The sequence below is a fragment of the Ooceraea biroi genome, chromosome 4 (assembly GCF_003672135.1).
Source record: "Ooceraea biroi isolate clonal line C1 chromosome 4, Obir_v5.4, whole genome shotgun sequence".
Lineage (NCBI taxonomy): Eukaryota > Metazoa > Arthropoda > Insecta > Hymenoptera > Formicidae > Ooceraea > Ooceraea biroi.
Genome location: NC_039509.1, coordinates 14,826,036 through 14,850,256, shown reverse-complemented (window position 1 = coordinate 14,850,256; position 24,221 = coordinate 14,826,036). Strand labels below are relative to the sequence as shown.

Genomic DNA, 24,221 nt, shown 5'->3' with positions numbered 1-24,221 from the left:
TCGAATCTGCGATCACTGGCTAGGGTTTCTCGACATTCCATTTGCACTTGGTTCCAGCTTTATTCTAATTGCATTTACCCCTGAGATATTTCCAGGCATATCTTCCCGTCGCGCGTTCTATTTCTAGGCTCGCAATCAAACCTATGCTCAACACGCGTATAAATTTTTCGAGCTATTCATAACGCCTTCGTAGGTTGAAAACAAAGTTTCGATCTTTAAGGTGATCCTGGAGTTGCTGGTGAACTATTTTTTCACTACAGCGATGGTAATTGCAGTCTCGAGAATTCTCTTTATTGCTTGCGCAGAATAAAAAATCCTTTTCCACAAATGAAGTATAGATAGAAAGAAAGCCCGCTCTACAGGACTTTATACTCAAAATGGAAAAAAGTTAGAAAAGACAAATGCAAGTTTTTAACTCTTTTCCATTTTGAGTATAAAGTCCTGTAGAGCGGGCTTTCTTTCTATCTATACTTCATTTGTGGAAAAGGATTTTTTATTCCGCGCAAGCAACAAAGAGAATTTTCGAAACTGCGATTACCATCGCTATAGTGAAAAAATAGTTCACCAGCAACTCCAGCTTCCCCTTAAGTCGCGGACGCAGGCAAGCATCTGCGTCCGTTCATTTTCGTATTTAAAGTACCGTCTGTTTGTGCCGGATCTTGAATCAATCGAATTAGCTATGCGATTCTAAGTATCGAGATGCGTCGACGTACGGTATTCGAATACGAATGCCGAGATTCGAATTTTGCCTGCTCAGCATGAGCGGCCATTATCGCGAATCGCGCTGCCGTACGCGACGCAACGGAGGTCCTGTATTATTGAGAGCACAGTGCGAGCCGAAAGTTGCTCGTCGGTTGCTGGCACGCACGACGACGTCAGCCAGGCATCGGTGCCTCTCGTCGCGCGGTATCGACTCGTCGACGCGCGCCGGGCCTGCGCATTCGCGTGCCCGCGCGCGTGCGTCCGCGACGATTTTTCCCGCCATTTTTATCCGGCCGCCTCGCCATCTCCGTGCCCTGCCCTGCGTCACCTGCGCCCTTCGTGCCCTCCGCGACCGTTTGCCGTCCTACTATTGTGTCTGCGTCCCCGTCCCGCTTCCGTACCCGCCGCGTCGCTCGCGCTCTTCTCCCGCCTTTCTCCGAGGAGGAAGATCCAACGTATCTTTTCCTAATATTGCTCGTAATTCGCCTCCACCAGCTCGTCGCACTTATCGTCTATGTCATCCTGAAAAGTATTTTTTTTATTACTGTATTAATCAATCGAATTAATTTTTTTAATAAATTGCGATCTCTTTGAAGATTCTGCGAGGGAACATATATTGAAAATCTTTGGACTTAATATGTGAAAAGAACATTAATGAAAGAAAAAATGTTACCAAAAGGAGCTAAGATCTTTTTCAGGACACTTAAGGGGGGAGCCTGCTTTAGAACGTTGAAAATAAGGTATAATTTTACGAATTGTTTTTGGAGAAACTATACAGCGGATCATTATAAAACTTTGATGCATTTATTAGTACATGTTTAAAGATAAAAAAATTATTTTTTTATTTGAATATATCGCCTGTAGAGGTCATCCTGGAGGCGTCTTAGTGCAGCCGGCATTGTAAATTGGTGAGCATTCTCCTGCCTCCAAATTTCATCCAAACTGAAAAGTTGAAATATTTTCTCGTTATTTATGAATTCCCATCGTCGATGAACCTTTAATATTCATAAAAACATTAAGTTAAACAATTATTTTTGCATGAAAAAGTTCAAAAACTTTGCCTAAAAATCGTACTTTTGTGTTCTAAGCTCCACCATTTTGGCACTTTTCAACTTTTTTCTTCTCTCTTTGGTTCATCGACGATGGGAATTCATAAATAACGAGAACATATTTCAATTTTTCAGTTCAGACGAAATTTGGAGGCAGGGGAATGCTCACCAATTTGCAATGCCGGCGACGCGGCTGCACTAAGATTTCTCCAGGACGACCTCTACAAGCGATATATTCAAATCAAAAAATAATTTTGTTTATCTTTAAACATGTACTAATAAATGCATCAAAGTTTTATAATGATCCGCTGTATAGTTTCTCCAAAAACAATTCGTAAAATATACCTTATTTTCAGCGTTCTAAAGCAGGCTCCCCCCTTAATGGATCGAATTTTTATACGTATCGCCGCAAATATCACGTCTATACGATTTGCACGTACATATGCATAAGAGTACTCGATATCTAGTTTGCGTAATTGTATTCCAGGCAGTATATTGAGTTATCCAAGTTACTCGCGTAATATAGTTGCTAAATCATGATATAAGCACGTAAGAACTAAATCGAAATTATCTTACTATCTTAACATCCTATACTCACGCGTGCTTTATATGACAATATATGTATAAGTATTGCACAGTCACGTACATGCATAATTAATTAATCTATAAAATATGTACATCTTACTTATTTCATTTCATGTCACACAATGTAAACATACACCTACATCAAAACAAATATGTTCAAACATTGCATAATGCTTTAATTGGCACATTCATATCAAGATGGTTGCGAAATAGGCGCGCAACTTCAAAACCCTAGCCTGATTTTCCCGAGGCAAATCTAATAAAACTAAATTAGGAAAAGAAATTATATTTATATATAATAATACCGCTTTTGCATTTATTTACATCGCAAAAAGAATTTCATAAAAAGAGTGACAGATATACCTCGTCGAGCTGCAGGCATTTGCCCCACTCGATCAGCGTGATCTTGTGATCGTCATCGACATCGCAGGAGTCGAGGAAAGGCGCGATGCAATGCTCGAGGGCCATGAGAGGTGCTCGAATGGGGAAGAGCTCGTGTCTGGACACTGCCCGGTCGTGCGGGTGACCGTCCAGGTCGCACCATTTCCAAATGGCCGCGTTTGCCCAGCGTAATGTATGGTTGGTCTCAGCCTCTCGTTGCATCTTCAAGTAATGCGGGGCCAATTCTTGACGGTCCGCCAAATCGCGCATAATATTGAACAGCCAGTCGCGCATTCGCCTGGGGAAGTCGGCCATGTCCTCCTCCTTGCACATCTGCGCGTACCACACCAGAACTCATTTATCATCAGTGTTAAATATGTCAGAAAAATAAAAGCTCTCTGCACATATCGGTTTAATCAAGAAGATTGATTTGAAAATCTCTTTTTAATTGTCGTCAAGCCGGAAATTGCCGTGACGGGTATATACAGGGTGTTTCCTAAGTAAGTAGACAAACTTAAGGAGGATATTCCTTGGCTTATTTTAAGAAGAAAAGCTCATATAAACATATGTCCTAAACTGCTTTGTTTTCCAAAAAAAGTACATTACTGTTTTCGTTCACTTTTCGGATAGCGCGCTTTAAATCCAGTAGATTTTTTTCTATGGGGACAGCTTAAATCTTTAGTTTACGCTACACCTATTCAAAATGAAGAAGATCTCAGAAATCGCATAATAGATGGATGTGAAAGAATACGTAACACTCAAGGTATTTGTGAGCGTGTACGTCAATCAATGGAAAGGAGAGTTGAGGCGTGTATCATGGCTGCAGGTGGACATTTTCAGCAGTTACTGTGATATTATTATTTTTCTTTTTAGTTACTATTTTCTTTTTCGTTATAATTTTTCTTTTTGGTTACTATTGTTTTTCATTTGTTTCATTTGCAATAACAAACTGTTCTATAATAAACGAAAAGTGAACGAAAACAGTGATGTACTTTTTTTTGGAAAACAAAGCGTTTAGGACATATGTTTATATGACCTTTTCTTCTTAAAATAAGCCAAGGAATATCCTTCTTAAGTTTGTCTACTTACTTAGGAAACACCCTGTATAGAGACAGAAATATAATTTGATATTTGATATATTTCTGACAGACAGGGATGGAAGCCAGATAATAATAAGATAAAACCGAAACGTGTCTGTTATGTTGGAAATTATCAATAGCTGTTTTGGAACATGCTGGAAAAAGCAAGTGCCCGTTTGGCAGGAACCAAGTGCGAGCGAGTGTCACGGCCTTCAAGATGAATCCTTCAATTCGTTAAAAAAACACAATTGAAGCAGAACAAAAAGTCATATATAAAAATCAAAGTGATTTTTATGTCATAAAAAATGATTTAAAATTGAGTTTTGATAAGCATTTTGACATTATACGGACATTCTGTTCTGTTGAGAACGTTCGATTTCCAGTAGATTTATAAAAGCATAGATCTAATTGAGGTTTCAGTTTTTCGCTCAGTGGGATCGGTCGGGTATTGCATAAAGTGCGCACTGTCACACCTGTGACTAAATAACACTTACGGGCATCTGTCGGCATTCGCCATAGTACTCGATGTGGACGTGCTGATAGTCGGAGCCTCTGCACCTGGCGTCGTTGGTATCGCAGAAACAACGCGCTTGATATACCTCGCAATCGCTGCCGAAGGTCTCGTTGTAGTTGGTGCAGACCTTGCGACGAGGATCAACCTCCTGGTTGCAAACCTCCACGCAAACGCACTCGGCCGTGCCCTCCTCCGTGTTCTAAGATAGAAGAAGCTTCGTATCATTTTCCGTTCCATAAACGTTAATTTACGTCAGCTAATTAATTTATGCGCTGTTAATGCAACTTCATAAGCTGTGTAAAATTGGGAAGGATACAAATAATGATAATAAATGATAAAGAAAGAAAAACAGCTTCGAAATGTGTGAACGCTGGTAAATGCTAACATCTGACACGAAAGATTAGAAATTCAATTCAGGATAAGTGCACGAGGAAACGTTTGCCCATTTTGCATTTTGATTACGCGTGCATTACGTGAGATAATTCATTTTTCGATAAAAGTTCTCCCGCCGATAACGCACCTTGCAAACGCGACCCGCGCCGCAGTGTTTATCCAAACACGGGTCTGCCTGGAGCGACCGCAGCTTCGATCCATCCATGTTTCTGCCATTTTCGAGAATGACCTCAGCATCCTCCGCCGCCGCTGCCGCCTCCTCGGCTATTTCGTCAGCCTCGAGCATGTTCATCATCTCATTTTGCGCGGGCGACTCCGTCGTGGTCGTACGACGTCGATGAAACTTCCGTCTGCGCTGATAATCGATTACGATTTCGATTAACTCTCTCTCTCTTTCTCTCATTATGTCTTAAAGAATAAATGATAACTAGCAATGACTATCACACATGGTGGCACAAAGTTGCAAATATTTTCAACCGCTATAGAACATTTTTATTGCAACTTTTTTATTATTATCTATACAGGGTGTCCGGTAACTCACGACTCAACGCTCGTGAGTGGATAAAGAGGACTGAATTGAGTGGAAAAGTCCTATACCATTTTGCAATTTTCACAATAGTTAACGAGTTATTAATTATTAAAAATCGCTATATTAGTCCGGCCTACCGCCGAATGCAAGTGCGCGGCGAGATGCGACCGCCTAGCGATCAAAGTTGCTAGGCGCGAGAAGTTGTTTATTACAAATGGCATGCCTAGCCATTGCCACTGCGATCGCTAGGCACTCGATCGCTAGGCGGTCGCATCTCGCCGCGCACTTGCATTCGGCGGTAGGCAGGACTAATAGCAGGATTTTTAATAATTAATAACTTTTTAACTATTGTGAAAATTGCAAAATTGTATAGGACTTTTCCACTCAGTTCAGTCCGCTTTATCCACTCACGAGCGTTGAGTCGTGAGTTACCGGACACCCTGTATATTACAATCTTTCTCTTTTAACTTTTTTATTATTATCTAAATCGCAATTAAATTTCTATTCTCGATATGATGAAGTCACAAAGTTCACGCAGTTTATGTTACTGTTTATGTTATGTTTGTTAATTTGTTGACGTTATTGTTAAACAACTTTGGTACCTGTTGGGCAGACGCGTCCGTTATAAGGACTGCCAGGAACAACGCGACCAGCAGCAGCTGCAGCTTCGTCCGCATTGCGATCTCTGCGACAAATCGATATTAATAATAAGTATGCTGGCCTTCTCCCTTAAAGTGATCGATCTAGAACAGAGCCTCGATCTTAACGAAGTTGGACGATATCTCCCAGAGTAATGGTGCCGTTATTACTCCGGACACGTTCTCGTTGTCGGCAATTTACGAGCCTCGTTTACCACGATCTATTCATTAGGAGATGCATCAGATCACGCTGCAAATCACTCTGAAGACGAGCAATTATAAACGCGAGATACGAATTAGCTATCGATTCGGGCTCGACTAAACCATACTCCTCGTTCTCCGCTTTGAAGCGGCAACTCTGAAGTACCGATTATCAATCGCGAAGTAAACCCTGTTTATTGATCGGTCTCTATCTTTCGCAGAGTGATCCATCAGTGATGTAAGATCTGGAAAGATAGTCGAGACTGACAGGTCATATAGAGGATCGGAATGAAAACAAGTTGATCACAACAGTAGGAGTATTGGCTGTACAGCCTAAGACCTAGGCGTGTGAACCAGGGATCCTAGAGAGTTCGAGTTCAAATCTAAGGCAGTCTCCTAGTTATTTTTCGCCTCTTACAATTCAGAAGTGGGATAAAATCCGCTACCCCTCGAAGACAGTTGAGATTCATCCGCTACCCCTCGGAGAGGAGGGAGTTGAGAAGCAGCTGGCCGGTAGTGAAGCCTGAACATGGAGGTCGGGACGGACTCAGAGGAGTGAACCAACATGGAGGTTGGGAGGGACTCAGAAGAGTGAACCAAAAATGGATGTTGGGAGGGACTCAAGTGGAGTGAACCGACGATTTGGAGACATTCGGGGACGAATGTAATGTCAGGCTGGCCGAGCTGTAAGATCTGGAAAGATAGTCGAGACTGACAGGTCGTATAGAGGATCGGAATGAAAACAAGTTGATCACAACGGTATGAGTATTGGCCGTACAGCCTAAGACCTAGGCGTGTGAACCAGGGATCCCGGAGAGTTCGAGTTCAAATCTAAGGCAGTCTCCTAGTTATTTTTCGCCTCTTACAATTCAGAAGTGGGATAAAATCCGCTACCCCTCGAAGACAGTTGAGATTCATCCGCTACCCCTCGGAGAGGAGGGAGTTGAGAAGCAGCTGGCCGGTAGTGAAGCCTGAACATGGAGGTCGGGACGGACTCAGAGGAGTGAACCAACATGGAGATTGGGAAGGACTGAGAGGAGTGAACCAACATGGAGGTTGGGAGGGACTCAGAAGAGTGAACCAAAAATGGATGTTGGGAGGGACTCAAGTGGAGTGAACCGACGATTTGGAGACATTCGGGGACGAATGTAATGTCAGGCTGGCCGAGCTGTAAGATCTGGAAAGACAGTCGAGACTGACAGGTCGTATAGAGGATCGGAATGAAAACAAGTTGATCACAACAGTAGGAGTATTGGCCGTACAGCCTAAGACCTAGGCGTGTGAACCAGGGATCCTAGAGAGTTCGAGTTCAAATCTAAGGCAGTCTCCTAGTTATTTTTCGCCTCTTACAATTCAGAAGTGGGATAAAATCCGCTACCCCTCGAAGACAGTTGAGATTCATCCGCTATCCCTCGGAGAGGAGGGAGTTGAGAAGCAGCTGGCCGGTAGTGAAGCCTGAACATGGAGGTCGGGACGGACTCAGAGGAGTGAACCAACATGGAGGTTGGGAGGGACTCAGAAGAGTGAACCAAAAATGGATGTTGGGAGGGACTCAAGTGGAGTGAACCGACGATTTGGAGACATTCGGGGACGAATGTAATGTCAGGCTGGCCGAGCTGTAAGATCTGGAAAGATAGTCGAGACTGACAGGTCGTATAGAGGATCGGAATGAAAACAAGTTGATCACAACGGTATGAGTATTGGCCGTACAGCCTAAGACCTAGGCGTGTGAACCAGGGATCCCGGAGAGTTCGAGTTCAAATCTAAGGCAGTCTCCTAGTTATTTTTCGCCTCTTACAATTCAGAAGTGGGATAAAATCCGCTACCCCTCGAAGACAGTTGAGATTCATCCGCTACCCCTCGGAGAGGAGGGAGTTGAGAAGCAGCTGGCCGGTAGTGAAGCCTGAACATGGAGGTCGGGACGGACTCAGAGGAGTGAACCAACATGGAGGTTGGGAGGGACTCAAGTGGAGTGAACCGACGATTTGGAGACATTCGGGGACGAATGTAATGTCAGGCTGGCCGAGCTGTAAGATCTGGAAAGACAGTCGAGACTGACAGGTCGTATAGAGGATCGGAATGAAAACAAGTTGATCACAACAGTAGGAGTATTAGCCGTACAGCCTAAGACCTAGGCGTGTAAACCAGGGATCCCGGAGAGTTCGAGTTCAAATCTAAGGCAGTCTCCTAGTTATTTTTCGCCTCTTACAATTCAGAAGTGGGATAAAATCCGCTACCCCTCGAAGACAGTTGAGATTCATCCGCTACCCCTCGGAGAGGAGGGAGTTGAGAAGCAGCTGGCCGGTAGTGAAGCCTGAACATGGAGGTCGGGACGGACTCAAAGGAGTGAACCAACATGGAGATTGGGAAGGACTCAGAGGAGTGAACCAACATGGAGATTAGGAAGGACTGAGAGGAGTGAACCAACATGGAGATTGGGAAGGACTCAGAAGAGTGAACCAACATGGAGGTTGGGAGGGACTCAGAAGAGTGAACCAAAAATGGATGTTAGGAGGGACTCAAGTGGAGTGAACCGATGATTTGGAGACATTCGGGGACAAATGTAATGTCAGGCTGGCCGAGCTGTAAGATCTGGAAAGACAGTCGAGACTGACAGGTCGTATAGAGGATTGGAATGAAAACAAGTTGATCACAACAGTAGGAGTGTTGGCCGTACAGCCTAAGACCTAGGCAGTCTCTTAGTTATTTTTCGCCTCTTACAGAGAGCTTTCGGAAGCTCGTACAGTCCGCGTACAGTCCCGCGGTGCCACGTGGTGTAAAAAAATTCAGATATATTTCTCTCAGAATAGAAGCAAGTCCGGGTGCTGCGAAAGGGGTTAATATCCCTGAGAGCTAAATCGGGTGCAAGTGGGCCCCGAACGTGTAAATAAATCAGGCATCGTTCCTTGCGGCTTAATGCTTTATCGCCGCGGCTTTATTTCCAAGTTGACTTCGCCGTGGAAGATGAATCGCGTTTGCTCGCGGTATTTCAGAAACCTACGCCGACTGCGTAACGTGGCGACACGCACACACGCACTGATCAACGCGGGTCAACGCGAAACCAGTGATAAATCTCTCAGGGCCTCAATAGGAGCAACGAAGCGATAACCCAGATACTTGGAAATCAAGCCGTTTTAAACGATACTCGAGCGGACGATTCGTACTCTTAACCCGCGCGACTGTGTTACGTCGCCGCGACATTTCTTCGCACGCGACGCCGCCTCCTCGCCTTTCGCGGATATACGTATGATATAATCGGTTTTATATGCCGGCCTCATTGCTGCAACTTTAACAAGGCCTCGTGCTCGCGCTACAACGTCAGCGATCAGCTATCGCCTTCGTCAGCGAACGAAATTTGAGCGCGATCGTGTAAACTTCGCCTTGCGACAAAAGGCTGGAATATTATTTAATATATGAGAGAATATTGTACGCTAATATATTGCGTTAGTCATCTGTAATAAATTGCAATATTTCCGGAAAGTGTAAAACAGAATATATTGATTAGCGCAAGATGAATATAAAAAATAATAAATTGCCTAGCTCTCACGTTATTTTCGATCCTTCTCATCGAGCTCTAGTTTCGATTGAGATCGATTTGTTATGTAAAAAGAAAAGGAAGAAACGTGTTTCACAGGCGCGAAATATTTCCAGGAAACAGATGTGTATACGCACGTCTCTCTCTATAAGATGTAAATGTTCTAACGATACCGCATATCAATGCTCGGCTATTAAAACGCGAGCACTTCCTGTTGTTGGCGAGCTAAGTGCGTTATCCGCGACTTACTGAGTCGAACTCTAATTGCGTTTACGACTCGAGATGTCTACAGCCCGTTAATTCCGTGTTTCAACTGTGGTTCGTGAACCTCTTGACTAACTCGACCAACCCGTCTTTCGTTTTCTTCGTGGGGAGATCCTATCGTACGAATAAGCAAAAAGGAACAATAAAAAAAAGGAACCAAGTGGGGGGAAAAGAATCTGCTCAAGAACAGGGAACTGCTTGAATCTGCATTTAAGATTCAAGCAATTCTTCGCATGTATAAACTCAAATAATAAAGAGCATTTTAATCTTTTACCAAGCAGTAAATCATGTAAAACATAATAATAACAAAGATAAAGACAGAGAGAGAGAGAGAGAGAGTTTTGTATCTCTAATTCATTTAAATTTCTGATTCATCATTTCGTCCCAAATATACTTCATAATAAATCTAAATTTGATCTATCAATCAAAATTAAGTATTCAAGTATTAAGTATAACTGAATTAAATCAATCGCGCATCAAATAGCTGCGATTCCGCAAAAATATGCGTAATGCCGTAAAAAGCCGAGCGCTATTAATACGCTATTAATACGCAACGCGTAACCAGACTGAATGGGAGAGGGAGAGGGTTCAGCTTCTACGTAACGGGTTAAGGTCTCGATGTCTCGTGTGGAGGAGGTGGAGCTGGTCGATCCGCGCTGGTCGGTCCGGAGTCGTCCGGGCGCCGCAGCGCGGCCGCGGTGCGTCGCGCGGTCCTTCGAAAAGTGCAGCACCGACAGCAGCCGCACGCGGAGGCGCGAGCGTAGGAATCGCACGCGCGGCACATGGCCCCCTTTTTTATCGCTGTGCTCGCCGACGTGGGCGAATCATTTGTCCGCGAGCAGATAAAATGAACGAAAATGCAATTCCATAGCGAGCAGCATCAAACACACTTCATGTTGTCTTTCCATTTTGCTTGTCAACAGTCATAAACGAATGGATATGGATATAAATGGAAGTTACACAGAATCGATTAATCGAGGCACGGAGAAGCTTTTATAATCATTTTGTATGAAAGTTGTACAAAGTATCTAGTAATGTGGAAAATATTACGATCTGCTGTATTTTACGCGATACGAGATAAAACAGACGATAAATTGCATGCGTAGCTACAGAGTAATAATAAAAGTTATTGATTAAAATTGTATTAAAACCGCATAATGCAGTAAACATCGTTATTTTTCAGGAAAAACGGATATATTAATTAATTTTATATCCATGAATAATTCATGAATGTGAATGAAGTAAAATGGTTAGCGGATCTCATGAAGAAAATGGGATAAACATTTGTGTTATTTTATTGATTGAAGGAAAATATTTTCAGCAATATGAGAGAAATAATCCTTCAGAATCCTACGAGTAACGATATAATGTTATACTGAAACAATATTACTTTGGAGAACCTCGTTTATGGGAATTTTATTTTCAAGCATTCGTCCACGCCTACAGCTATTACGCCTACAAACCGCATAATTCCGTAAAGTTTGAAACATCAGGGACAAGTCTTCTCCATTTACCACACGCTTGAATACCGTCTCCATCAACGCGGAATTAAAAGTTAATTAGTTTGCTGAGACACTGGAGCTGAATGCGTTCATTCGATTTAGTTCAGTTCAATTGGCTGGTTAATGAGAGGAAGCTTACATATAATATCGTTATGTATAATAAAATGCGTGTATATAGCTAATAAAAATTGTTCAAAACAAAACAATTACTGTAAGGAGAAAAAGTCTATTGCAAGTTACGTTATACATATTTATATAAAGTAATGTGCTTAAACAGAAAGCTTCCGAAGTTCAAAAGTTCTATATTTTGCTACCATCAATTTTTAAGTTGCACTTTCAAGAGTAAAGTACTTATGTATTTTATGCAAATTTCCTTCAAAAGGATAAATTATTGTAAATAATTCATTAGTTATAAATCTTAGTTTTGCACTTTTAAATATCATGCGACACAGTCTTTCTCTCTCTTGTGACATGAAAACCGATTACATGATTAAAGTTATTTGAAATAATAATCGTATGAATTTCCAAAAATAATAGTTCGAATCATTTATACAACAAATCGCGAATTTTACACCTTGAATTTATACTATTCCTGTCAATCGGGATTTCATATGACTTCATAAGTGACGTAATTTTGAGTAATGCAAAATACTTAGTTAATAACTGTAAAAGGTAAGATAACAATATATTTTTCTTGCGTCACTTCTACGAGCAAAGGATGTTAGATTTCCGTTCCAGAAAGGACGCGATTTCCGAGAAATGTAGGAGAGAAGATAATTTCGTTACGGATACGCCTACTGGTGTAAAACATCCCATCGTATGCAGTAGTCTGTCAAAGAGTGACTCATAATAAGCCTAAACGTGACAATTTGCACGTAATTGAGGGACGCGGTTTTATTACGATAATTTTACATTTAAAGTATCGTTACTTTTAATCTGCTTTCATTATTTTAATTAGTTTATAGACATATTATTAATTAGTAATATTATTATACACACACGCGTACGTTACTATATGACAATACTACTAAATGGCTGATAAAAGAGTTTAACTGACGTTTCTGTTCCATAATATTTCTACAGAAAATTAATTCTGTTAAAAATAAAAGGAGTGCTGCAAATGTTCATAAATAGATTTCACGATGAAAAAGGGCTCTTTTGTGTGTTTAAAATGTAACTACAAGCAGCTGGCCATTTATTTCCATGCGTGCCTGCGCGCGATTTCTCGTAACTCTGGCGCGTTCGTGTACTTGCCTCTTTTATGTACAGTATCGATCCTTCATTCGTGAAATGTTTAAAAAAAGTTATATTAAAAAATATTTTACACGTGTTGTAAACATTCGCGAATTGATGATCGATACCTATATATACAAATTGTCAGTTTTGTTATTCGGATTTGAAACTCTAAACATAACTATCGCGCTACGTGTTTTGTGGTGTTTTCCTGCGATTAATAACGACCTAAATAGCAAGAAAAAATAGAACCAACGAATGCATCTTTAATTTAGCAACTGCACGTCAAAATAATCTCGGCAAGAGAGAGAACACATGAATGAAGAATCGCAGGCCAAGCATACCTCGTGTTAGCCTTCCTCGCAAGCACTAGTGTCGCTCGCTGATCTTCCTTCCTTGGCAAGAGGAACCAAGAACAGAACAGCCCTCCAAATCGGTCGCTGGACCGGTACTGACTGCGCCCGAGGCACGTCGCAGCATCACGCCACGGTGAACCGATCGCAGTGCGTGGTCGGAGAAGAGAGATGATCTCATCTCTCGCGTTTTTCTCTCCGTTTCTCTTGCATCCCCCGTCTAATCTTTTCGACATACGCGCGTGCCCTGCTGTCACTCTTGCGGGTTACGCAATACGCCCATTCCGCGCGCAGCCGATCGTGTCGAGCGTCCGTCTTGGACTCAACGTTACTCTCGAGGGTTGCCTCTGATTAAATAATTGAATAATTGGAAATAATCGGCGAAGGATAATAGGCTCGTGAAGTACCAATAATAGCAAAGTAATTAACGTTTAATTAAATAATGTATGTAAGTTTTGTTATTGAAAGTACATGAATTTATTGACCCAGTGAAAACGAACTGCAGTTTTGATGCTAAAGCAAAAACATCTTTTTGACTAGACCGTCCTCACTGGAGAACTACAAAAGACACGTTTTTCTTTATTGTAGAACTGATACGCTCTGCACTAGGCAATCTATTGTAGATTGAGGAGGATTGCGATGTTGTTTCTACAAGTTACTCTGATCTGTGAAGATTTTTTTTTTTTTTATATAGAAAAATCGCATACTGCTTTAATTCGTACTATTTGAATCGAGATTAAAATTTTTGTAGTAACATAAACACACGCACGTACTTTCAATTATGTCTCTCGACTATATCGTTCAGTTGATAAATTAATAAACAAGGAAATTTAAGAATCTTAGTAAGAATCTTATTTGCACATCTGTCTCCGTTCACAAGATTTGGCCGCAAGCAAAAAATCTTGATTTAAGCAAACATGATTATGGATATTGTGTGCATTATCCTCATCGTACATTTTGCTGTTGGCTGTTAATTTTGTAATGACGATTAAAGAGAGGTGATTTTATATGTGTGAAGCCAGCTAATAAAATTCGAGCGAAAATCAAGATATGTATATATGCGACAAATAAAGAGATGTTATAATAGGAGTTAGTAGTACATAGGTAGGTATGCATATGTGTATATATAAATACACACACACGCACACACACACATACATACATATATATATATAATACTAAATGCAAAAAGTTTTACATTTGATGTTGCTTTTTTCTCACTTTTCCTTTAACATTATCTTTTTTTTTTCTTTCTTTATCGCAGTAACGTTATTTTCATTGGTTGTACACACAAACTGGCCTGGCAGACCAAAATAAAAATGTATACTACAAAAATTCACAACTCATTAACCGCCATCCACTAATTATTGTTACATTGTTATAGTTATTTGTATCTTCTTCGTATCTTTTTTTTCTTCGTTTGTTATTTATCTTTACTATTATTATTTATATCAGTAATATTAATATTATTAATATAGTTACTTAAAAACGGAAACATTCACACTAAAAATTTGCAGAGCTCTCTTTCATGTACGTAAAGCGATGATCTCGCGTAACTGCGGCTTTGAACACGTATTTTGAACACACGGATATGCACTTGCAACGAGGAACGTAGCGGAGTCAAACGGTGTGAGCGAACGTGTAGAACATTTATAATAGGTGGTAGGCGAAAATCGGAAGTTATATATATACATACATATATATATAATCTGCGATTGCCAGTATTATTATATTATATTGTTCAGAGCAAAACATCTTTTCTCTCTCGTTCTTTCTCGAGTATGTCGACACATTGTACTGACTGGTGAAAAAGTACTGAGTGTGTGTACAAGTGTATACGTGAGCGTGTGTATAAACCGCCCTTAAGTTAGAATAAAACTGACTATGAGAGACAGTCTACCGTTTAATGTACATAAGAAGGATGATGACTCTCTCTCCCTCTCTCTCTTACTCATACAAATATACTCATTTAAATACATGCTCTACATATGTGTACAAAGTTAAAGCGGCTCTGGCGCTTCAATATTTGAAGTCTCTCCCATTATTAGTGACATGTACCATGTCATGTTTATTGCGTACCGTAGAGGAGAAATATTTTATTACCACTGCGGTATTTCTCTGGACCTTGTTTAAATCAACGGACGTATATGCTAAAATAAAGTACGAGCCACTTTTGCGAAAATTTTACATGCTCTGCGTAAATATTAAACGCCGGATTTCCTCGTGTTGATCCTTTTAACACTCGGCTCGCCACATCATGAATATACCCACTGCGTTTTCTCAAGATTTATGGCACTTGCATATGGATAATGAGATCTTACATTCTGTTTAACTCTTAGTCTCGTATTCTTTGTTTATTCGCCGCTTATAATTGTCAAGCGGAAAGTAAGGCCTTTAACTATACCTGAATTCCCAACCACGATTTCCAAGAAATCGCGGGAACGATCTGCATGTAATTTCTGTGGCAGTCGAAATGTTAAACGAGTCGATAATGAAGCAAGAGTGCGATCGCAACGATCGCGAAATGCTTCGTTTCATGGCATGTGTTTCACATGATCTTAATAAGATGTCATAAACATTTTATATGTATATATATATATATATATATATGTATGTACTATCTACTATAAATAAATTATTTTTATTTATTACGATATGGTATAAGCGATGAAGTAAGAAACCATAACATTTATTCTTCCGATTTAATAACAGTCTCGCAATCCTTTCGGAATCATATAAAACACACGCAATATTCTATTGTCTGCCGCAAGGAAGAGAGAAGTGATAAAGAGCCCCATCCTGTATATTTCTGATTTAAGATTTAATGATCAATTTTTCTTTCTTTTATAACAATACTAAAGTGCCAATGACGTGACAACTATCGACAAAAATCCGAAAATGCGTTGCTAGACTAACTTATAAAGAGAAAGAATTCGATGGTTCGAATCTTTATTATTTTCTACGTAGCGTTTAATACCTATAACGGAATATCGAGAGAGATATAAATAAATAAATAAATATATTTATATATCGCGCACCTATAAATATATATATATTTACTTATTTATTTATTTATTTATTTATGTTATGTATAGCCTGAAGATTGTGACATTACATATCCGACAAGACTCTGGTCAAGGGGATGTACTTGTCAGTACTTCGTCGCTAATTGTCGGAAATAGCAAAACCGCAGAAGCGCAGCCACGCGAAACCTATCTCTTCGCCCATGTCTGTATCAGAATGATCGCGCTACCTTCGTCGTCATCATCGCCATTGCCATCTCGGGCCATGCTAAACGAGACACCAACATCGCGTAATACTACTATGACGAACATTATTTACTACAAATAGGTGCGCATTATTAAAAAATGTAACGTTAAACGTCGGGGCGAGATTCCGAGCGAGCGCGCCGAGGAGTCGCGGAGGACACGCGACCCTCTGATTCAGACATTGCATTTTTTTCTCCGATTATAGACTATTGCGGATGCGGAGTCGCGCTCGTGCGTGATCTACGTTAACAATCTTCACGATGATTTCGATGATAAGAAATGCAAAACTGACTGAAAAACTCTCTCAATTATACACGCACATACACACACACATACATTCTACTATTACTCTCTCTCTTTCGCGTGCGCTCCCGTCAACATTTATAATTTAATTATCGATCGCCACGCTGTTCCATTACTCTTCATCTTCCGTCAGCACCTCGACTCTTCACAATTATTGTTGTCGTATCGCCATATCACCTCGGTCTCCTCACGATTTCGACAAAAGTGTGTATCTTTACGGTAAAGAAAAGATGGCACATGTGTGCGAAGACCATTCCGTTCTTTCTTCTTTCCTTCCTTCTTTTTTCCTTGGGTGACGACGGTCAGTTTATTCTTAAAAATTGCACTTATTCTTGTCTACGGCATTGCCGAATTCTGAAAGCGCTTTATGATTATAATAATTTTGTAGAGGCTGGTAGACCAGAAGAGACGCACTGCCTAGTCTTTAATAATCACAGAATTCCTTTCGTGCCGCTTATTGAAGCTGTTGTCGAAAAGAGCATGAACTTTCGTTCTTCTTTTCACGTCCTATATAGTCTGTTATGTATAAATGTACCGTGCTGAAAAATATGAATGATGCTACCCAAACAAAATTAATATATATCATATTTATAAAAACATTGACATACAAATCAATGTATTTGCGCGCGTCACATTTAGATTATACTTTTGTCCATCCAATAATCCAATGAATCTTATAATCGAGCACGCGCTCGCACTACGTAGTTTAAGTTTTATCGCTCGGCACACCGCAAGTTTTGCGGTCAACAGAAGACATTAGTAAAACCATCGTCCGAACGCTGCTTCGCGACCGATAATTTAGTGATCAAGCGATACAACGTCAGACCATGCGCATGCGCGATCCTCTTATCAACATTATCTAAACAAAAATAATTATATGAATGTGAGGGAAAAGGGAGGTAGATATTAGAGTAGAAAGACAATATATAAGACAAGTTAAAGTCGTAAGTCGTAAAGTCTCAGAGTAAAGGAGAGGCGAGAAAAAAGGTAGGTTCGAGTAAAAGGTTCCGTTTAGTAAGGAAACAAGACCAAGAATGTCTTGGTATACGAGTGGAAGGAGGAAACGGTGAAACCAGCTGCTGCAGTCTAGAGGTATTGTCCTCTTCGCGATTAACGTTAGATCGATCGGGTGATCGGACAGTGTTAGACGTCGTATCGGGAAACAGAAACCGGATCGCGTAACTTCTCTCCTCTTTTTTTCTTTTGTTTTTCCGTCGCAATCAGGACACAGTCTTGTTGAATTCTGTACTCGTTATCGACGAGATTCGTTTGATGCAACTGCTGTTTTACTGCCGATCCTTTGCGTACGACAACGAGATGCTACCATCGAGCCGGTCAATCGGTCGACTCGAGAGCATACGAGATTACGCGTGTCGCAACGGCACTCCGCGTTCGTTTCAATAGGTCGTCGATGAGTCGTGCGATGTACGGAGAGTGGAATCCGCTGCGCCGTCGTCCCTTTATCCCCTTCAATCGCCCAAGAAAACGCGAAGTGACGAATGAATCACGCGTAACTCGGAAATAGCCTCGCAGAGAGTTCGACACAATTTTCCCCTCCGATTTTAGATCACGTTCCGTCGCATCTTCCCAACTCACTAGAATTCTCTCGCGCGTTTTTACCACACTCGACGGCGTTTTTTGTTTAAGCTATTGCTGGGCTCGTTGCACGACCGCACATGTGTACTTGCAATCGCGTTCCATCTGCGTGCCGAAGCGTCGCACAGTCCTGCAGGCTTGCCCATGTACAAAGGACGAACTCGAATCGACAAATCGTCGGTCGGTTTCACCAACCGTGAAACTTGGACACACACATACACCACTGAGCTCGAGATCTCGCGGGAGCAACGCGATGTCCGAAATGTCGACGATGCTGCGCGGGCGCGTCTCCATCTTCGAGTTCGTGTCTCGTACTTTTTTTTTGAGCTACGTCATCTATCGGCTGTTGCTGCTTGACGAACGTTACAAGCGATGTTTAAGCGTATGAGCGTTATGCCGGTGACGAGATCGTGTGGCATACGAAATAGTCCAGAATTCTGTTTCACAAATTGAGGATGGCAGACGTTATGGTGATACCGGTGACTTTTGTTCAAGAGAAGGGAAATCAGAGGACGTCCTGACTGGTGTGCACTATGGCCGGTATTAGCGACGGTTCTGATAGCCGGGATTGCTCGGATTGCCCGGCTGCCGCATACCGCCACCGCCTCTGCCACCATCACCGCCCCGTGAAAATCCTCCGCGTCCACCTCGTGTCCCATGTTGACCGCCTCTCATTACGCCTCCGGGTCCGCCTAACATCGAGTCAACAATAGATTAAAACCGGACTAGAAACCGCAAACTAAAAACTACAACTAATTGCAAACTTATTGTTTATATCAATTATTATACAGTAACAAGTTCAAATTGAAAAATAATAATTGTCACAAATTAAATTCAGAAAAATCGATATTGGCAAAAAATATCAGAAAAAATATCGATATCGATATATATCACGCGTATATTTATTTTATCAAATTTATATTTGTAGGAACATTTATAAATTACCTGGTCCACGTTGCTGCTGCTGCTGTTGTTGTTGCTGGCCACCCATGGAACGCATGCCGCCGTCACCAGAATTCAATCTTCCACCGCTACCATCCATAGACATCCTAGGCCTCACCTTCTTTTCCTCCACATTCAACTTTTGACCACTCTCGTCTGGATAATAGATAGGCTAAAACACACAATAATAAAGTCATAATAGAAACAAGGAAATTGTTTAATTCTTTTATCAAGCATATTGAAATCTGGAAAGCGTACCAGAGAATTCAACACCTTAGTCACAACCTGTTGATCTTCGAACGTTATAAATCCATAGTTAGGCACTCGCGTGGTGTTGTTTCCGCCTTGAGGGCCTTTGCACCTGTCGTTTGATTTACTATGCACGCGTAATTCAGCAACTCTGCCGTAACGTTCAAATACTTGGCGCAAATCATTTTCGGATGCATTGTGCGGCAAGTTGCCCAGAAACAGCTGATGAGCGTCACTATACTGTCCTGGTCTCGTCCCACGTCGTTCTCCATCTGAGAAATAAACATCATAAACAACAACGTGAAATAATTCTAATGTAAAATCTAATTTAAAATGTAGTTCTGAATTATTTTATATTCAGATTTTTTCGTATGTTAAAATAAAATTTACCTATATTAATTTTAAATAAAGTCCCGTTATAATATAGTATAAAGTTAAAAAAATCTAAGGCTTTAATTATCTCCTATATGCGTATAGAATTTTGTATTATACAATTTCATCAATTTTACTTAATCTTTATTGTCCTTACCTCTCTGCACCAATCCTCCTCGCGGGACGCGTTGCTGCTGTGGATGCTGTTGCTGTTGCGGCGGTTGATTTCCGCCCACTCGATGCATCTGCTGCTGAGCCGCAGACACGTTGTTGGACACGGACATGGATGCTGGCCCGTTGTTCGTCGGATGCAACGGCGATCTATCGTCCAAGCGTAGGTTCGTCATTGGTGGCTGCAAAGAGAAAAGAATCCCGTTCACGTCTTGCTGCTCGCCGGAAGTCGCGATGCCGCGCCGAGACGAGATACTCACCGGAGACATGGAGATTTTTGGAGCTTGAGGGCTAGTAGCGCCAGTAGTACTCGGGAAAGACTTTACCAAGTTCGCGTAGGTTTTGGGTCCACTGTTGTTGACAGTAGTGTTCGCCACTTGATGCTCAGGTTCGGTCTCCTGCGCGGACGCGGTGAAGGTTTCCGTTTCAGCCTGCTCGTTCCTCTCCTCCGTTGGCGCTTGCGGCTCATTCTCACCCGTCTGCTGCTGTTGCTCGCTGCTTCCGTTCAGTTCTGCTTCCTGCACGAATTGGGATGGCGCAGTTGGCTCAGCTATGTATTGATGTTGCTGGGCAGGAGGCAGCGGGGGCGGTTGCTGCTGCTGTTGTTGCGGAGGTTGCTGATTGATCACTTCCTCGTGCACCGTTCCGTTCAGGACTTGTTGAAGGACCGAATGAACCTGTCACCAAAAAATGAGTACTTTAATTAAGTTAGTTAAGTAAATTATCCCAATCTACGACAAATTCGTGAAGAATAAAAAGTTGGTAACAAGAACAAATCCTGATATTAAAATTTATTTGAATATCAGATACGTCATAAAATTTCTGATGAGTTTTCTGCAATTGATTAATGATCATTACGCGGCTCGCATAGAACGTGTAACTGCGACTTTAAACAATGCTCAGCTTTCATATTTCAACAGCGATGCATTATGCTTGTTGTACTAACATGTGGCTGTGGTGGCGCAGCATAGTACGCCATCGGCTGTTGCTGCTGAAGTGGCGGTTGCTGCGTTGGAATAAGAGCTGGTTGAGCTTGCTGCTCGGCTGCTGGAGCGGGAGCCGACAGTTGCTGCGCCTGCGTCTGGTGTTCATCTTCTTCAGGCTCGGTTCGACCGATCTCCTCGACCTCTCTCTCGCCGCTTTCACCGCCATCCGCACCGCTTACGTCAGCTTCATCCTCATCGGGGAATATCAGGTCTTGATAGCGGAAGATATCGTTGTGCACATAATAAGTCTTGGGAGCTTGTACCGCCAACACAAAGGTTTGCGTAAATCGGCGCATCGGCTGACCGGCATTGGACAGCTCTCCGGATACCTGTGTAGCAATGAAATATAAAATAAATATGAAATAACGTAGAAATAATCGAATCACGATGTTGGAATGAAATTAAACCTTCGAAGCTCAGAAATCAGCACTTTTATTTTTTTATGAATATTTTCTAAAAAATATTATTTCAAGAAAGTTTAAAGCAAATTATCAGTTAAGATATAAATGTATCCTACACTAAATTATATTCAATTTATTATTATTACTGTTTTAAACAAGTGCAAAAATAATTGCGATGTTGCTAATGATATTTTATCATTAGCCAATTAAAAAGTTTCATACTTATATTCTTTTGTGAATCAGCATGAAGTATATGCGTAATTCTTTTATTTCTGATTCAATTTATGTGAAAATAAAATACTTTACCTGTACAACAACTCCATTTTCCAGAGTAAGTTGGGAGTCGACTTGGCTTATCTTAGCGTGGCAATCGCGAAAGTTTAGTTGTTGAATTTTCTGGTGTATTTGCTTTTGGCCAATTGCTGGGGTAGATTCTCGATTGGAATCCAATCCCCCGTGCACAAAGGAAGAATGCTGATTGTAGAACCTAATTTGTAAAGTTCATAAGAATTATAACATTCAACATATCTATTAAATTAAATTCAAAGCTTGTTCCAACCGATAAAAAGTTCACGACACATTAATTTCTGAGAAAATTTGCTATGGTTTAATTACCTATGCAGATGAGCAGGAGCCTGATTCAGCAAGGTGTAATATTGGCGGACGAATTCACGCCCTACGCTCTGTGGAGAAGGGGATGCCTCCATGACCATTTTCTTATCTCCTAACTCCTACAATGATATTTTGCTGCAAACAGCAAACTGAATGACTGACTGAAAAATCTTAAAATTATTAAGGCAGATCTGAAACAAAAAAAAGACCATAAATTTTTAGCGCTATATTATTGATCACATAGAATATCCGACTTTAAACAAGGCTTAGTTTTCATATTTCTACAGTGATGCGTTATGATTGTAAAACCTAATTGTGAATTTGTAAGAATTTATAAGAAAGAGAATTTAATTATAAGAATTATAACGTTTAAAATATCTACTGAATTAAATTCAAGGTTGATACTTCATAATTACACACATCTTGTACGTGCATTATTCTGCTAAAATACTGCATGTGAATTCTAATATATATATGATTAACAATAACAGTAATCATACATTATTAATTATATATAATTAAACTGCTTTCAGACATTTTACGTTTAAGGTATTTTGGTAATATGTAAATATAAATTACTCATTAAAATATTCTATAATAATCAGTTTTTAATCGAACTTTTAATTACTGGTCGATTTATTAAACATAATATCGATACACTACCACATTATAAATTGCTATATATGGTAAAAATGCGGTATCTCTTTTTTCACATCTCCGACAAATTTCAACTTTTCGATTTTGTTTACGTTCTCCGGACTAGCTTCTTTTAAATATAGAATCGTTATGAATATACATTCTTGCGGTTCGTGGCAAGAGCTCATCCGAGTCCAAGATCCGTTTTATTAAATAGCGCGCAAATAATTGGGACGATGCCGCATGTGCGGCAAACACAAAGGGACGGAAGACGCGCGCAGCTCGACGGAGCGCATGGTAAAATTTTTGCGATGCCACCTCTCTTCCGTTTTCCTCTTCTTCTCTGCCTCTCCCTTCTTTTCCGTTTCAGCCTGCCTGCTCTTTCTTTGTCTATCTCTTTCCAATGACGAGTAACAGAAGGGCAATTCAGGTATCCCCAAGCACGTGTTTGTCTTGCCGAAAACTCTCCGACTCCGGAGAATTCGTCTCCTCGATCGTTTCCTACGTTCGAGAGCCGAGACGGCACAAAAAAAACCGAAGAAAATCAGGAAGAGAGAGAGAGAGAGAGAGAGAGAGAGAGGAGACAGAGAAGAATAGCGCAGCGAAGAGAGCACGGCACTCTCGCTCCCACCTCGTGGAAACGAGAGAGCGCGGTCGCGCCCGGTCGCTCGCGCAAGCATGGCGATGTTTCCCAATGCTCCGCGATACACGCCAACGCCGACGAACGAGCGAGCCGCGGCAGAACGTGGACACGCGAGGGAGTCACGGCGACGAGGTATTCGGGATCGCCGAGGGTGCGTCGGAAACGTCGCTCGTGGCGGCCCGACGTCCGATCGAGCCACGGGCTCGCGTACATCCGCGCCGACGCCACGGATCATGCGACGACGGAGGCGTGTGCTGGCGTGCTCGTCCCGCGTTCGAGGGGGCGGTTGAGCAGCCGCGACGCGTGAGCGAACGAGCGACGAAGGACGACGAGACGAGGGGATGAGCGAACGTAAAATGAACGCGAGAGCGATTTATCTCCGGCGACGGGCATCATTTCGCGGCAACGAGGACGACCATGCGACGAGGGTGGCATTAGCACTTACCTGACGATGACCGAGACGCGTCCGCACGTGCGACGAGCAGAGACGAGACTCAACGAGACGCACTCGAGTACCTCGATGCCGGCGGCGGCGGCGGCTGCTTATCGCGCGGGAAGCAGGCGGGCAGCGTGCGAACGACTCGCCAACGACGGGATGACTCACGCGGGCGAACGCTGAGACACCGAGTCTAAAGTCGCGGTTAGAATTACAAAAACAAAGTCCACGGTGTTTTACGTACGCTATACACGGCCTATTCCAAGTCTGTTGCAGGAGCACCGTGCTATCGGTGAATAGAGCGCGCAGGAACTGGCAGGAACTGTTAGCACGAAGGTATCGTATCGTTGAATGTCGTTGAGACAAAGACCGGCCTACCCATTCGGGCGCACCGGAAGTGTCCAGCGCTAGCGGCGCGAGCAGCAACTACGCAGCGCTTGTAGATTCCGGATTGGTCGAGACTAGAGACCCTATTATAGGGACCCTAGGCGAGACCACCTCATGGCCGTATCACACTAGCGGCCCGCGGCTGCACCTCAATAAAGTTGGCCGGACAACTTCGACTTTAAACATTTTTGTTTATACGAATCGTTTGTTAGTCGTTTGTTGTTGATTGTTAGATTAATTAAAACATTTGTTAGACAATA

General features: G+C 41.8%; 2 protein-coding genes across 3 annotated transcripts; both read right to left on the bottom strand.

The window, feature by feature from the left end:
- Window positions 1–1,162: 1,162 nt before the first annotated feature.
- Window positions 1,163–13,313, bottom strand: LOC105283990 (SPARC). Its single transcript, XM_020033848.2, has 6 exons — window positions 12,950–13,313; window positions 5,835–5,917; window positions 4,831–5,058; window positions 4,291–4,509; window positions 2,700–3,050; window positions 1,163–1,224 (listed from the first exon to the last, which is right to left on the bottom strand). Exons 2-6 carry the CDS (start codon window positions 5,907–5,909, stop codon window positions 1,168–1,170), a joined length of 930 nt encoding a protein of 309 aa, XP_019889407.1. The 5' UTR covers window positions 5,910–5,917; window positions 12,950–13,313; the 3' UTR covers window positions 1,163–1,167.
- Window positions 13,314–13,792: 479 nt separating this feature from the next.
- On the bottom strand, window positions 13,793–23,948 carry LOC105283968 (ras GTPase-activating protein-binding protein 2). 2 transcript variants are annotated; one of them, XM_011347134.3, is made up of 9 exons: window positions 23,584–23,948; window positions 21,863–22,050; window positions 21,554–21,734; window positions 20,807–21,175; window positions 20,121–20,537; window positions 19,847–20,042; window positions 19,327–19,589; window positions 19,072–19,240; window positions 13,793–18,818 (listed from the first exon to the last, which is right to left on the bottom strand). In XM_011347134.3, the coding sequence occupies exons 2-9, from the start codon at window positions 21,958–21,960 to the stop codon at window positions 18,670–18,672; spliced, it is 1,842 nt and encodes a 613-aa protein (XP_011345436.1). In that variant the 5' UTR covers window positions 21,961–22,050; window positions 23,584–23,948; the 3' UTR covers window positions 13,793–18,669. The 2 variants fall into 2 exon arrangements, with proteins under 2 accessions (XP_011345436.1, XP_011345442.1); XM_011347140.3 differs by having other exon boundaries at window positions 23,819–23,948.
- Window positions 23,949–24,221: the final 273 nt, after the last annotated feature.

What these genes read in the sequence shown, in the direction of transcription:
- LOC105283968 (XM_011347134.3), bottom strand. Translation starts at nt 21,960, where the DNA reads ATGGTCATGGAGGCATCCCCTTCTCCACAGAGCGTAGGGCGTGAATTC. An exon ending in GCTCCTGCTCATCTGCATAG is followed by an intron (nt 21,735 to 21,862) that starts GTAATTAAACCA and finishes TTTACAAATTAG; the next exon opens with GTTCTACAATCAGCATTCTT. An exon ending in GCAGCAGCAACGTGGACCAG is followed by an intron (nt 18,819 to 19,071) that starts GTAATTTATAAA and finishes ACTCGATGTTAG; the next exon opens with GCGGACCCGGAGGCGTAATG.
- LOC105283990 (XM_020033848.2), bottom strand. Translation starts at nt 5,909, where the DNA reads ATGCGGACGAAGCTGCAGCTGCTGCTGGTCGCGTTGTTCCTGGCAGTC. An exon ending in CGGACGCGTCTGCCCAACAG is followed by an intron (nt 5,059 to 5,834) that starts GTACCAAAGTTG and finishes ATCGATTATCAG; the next exon opens with CGCAGACGGAAGTTTCATCG. An exon ending in GCGAATGCCGACAGATGCCC is followed by an intron (nt 3,051 to 4,290) that starts GTAAGTGTTATT and finishes TGGTACGCGCAG; the next exon opens with ATGTGCAAGGAGGAGGACAT.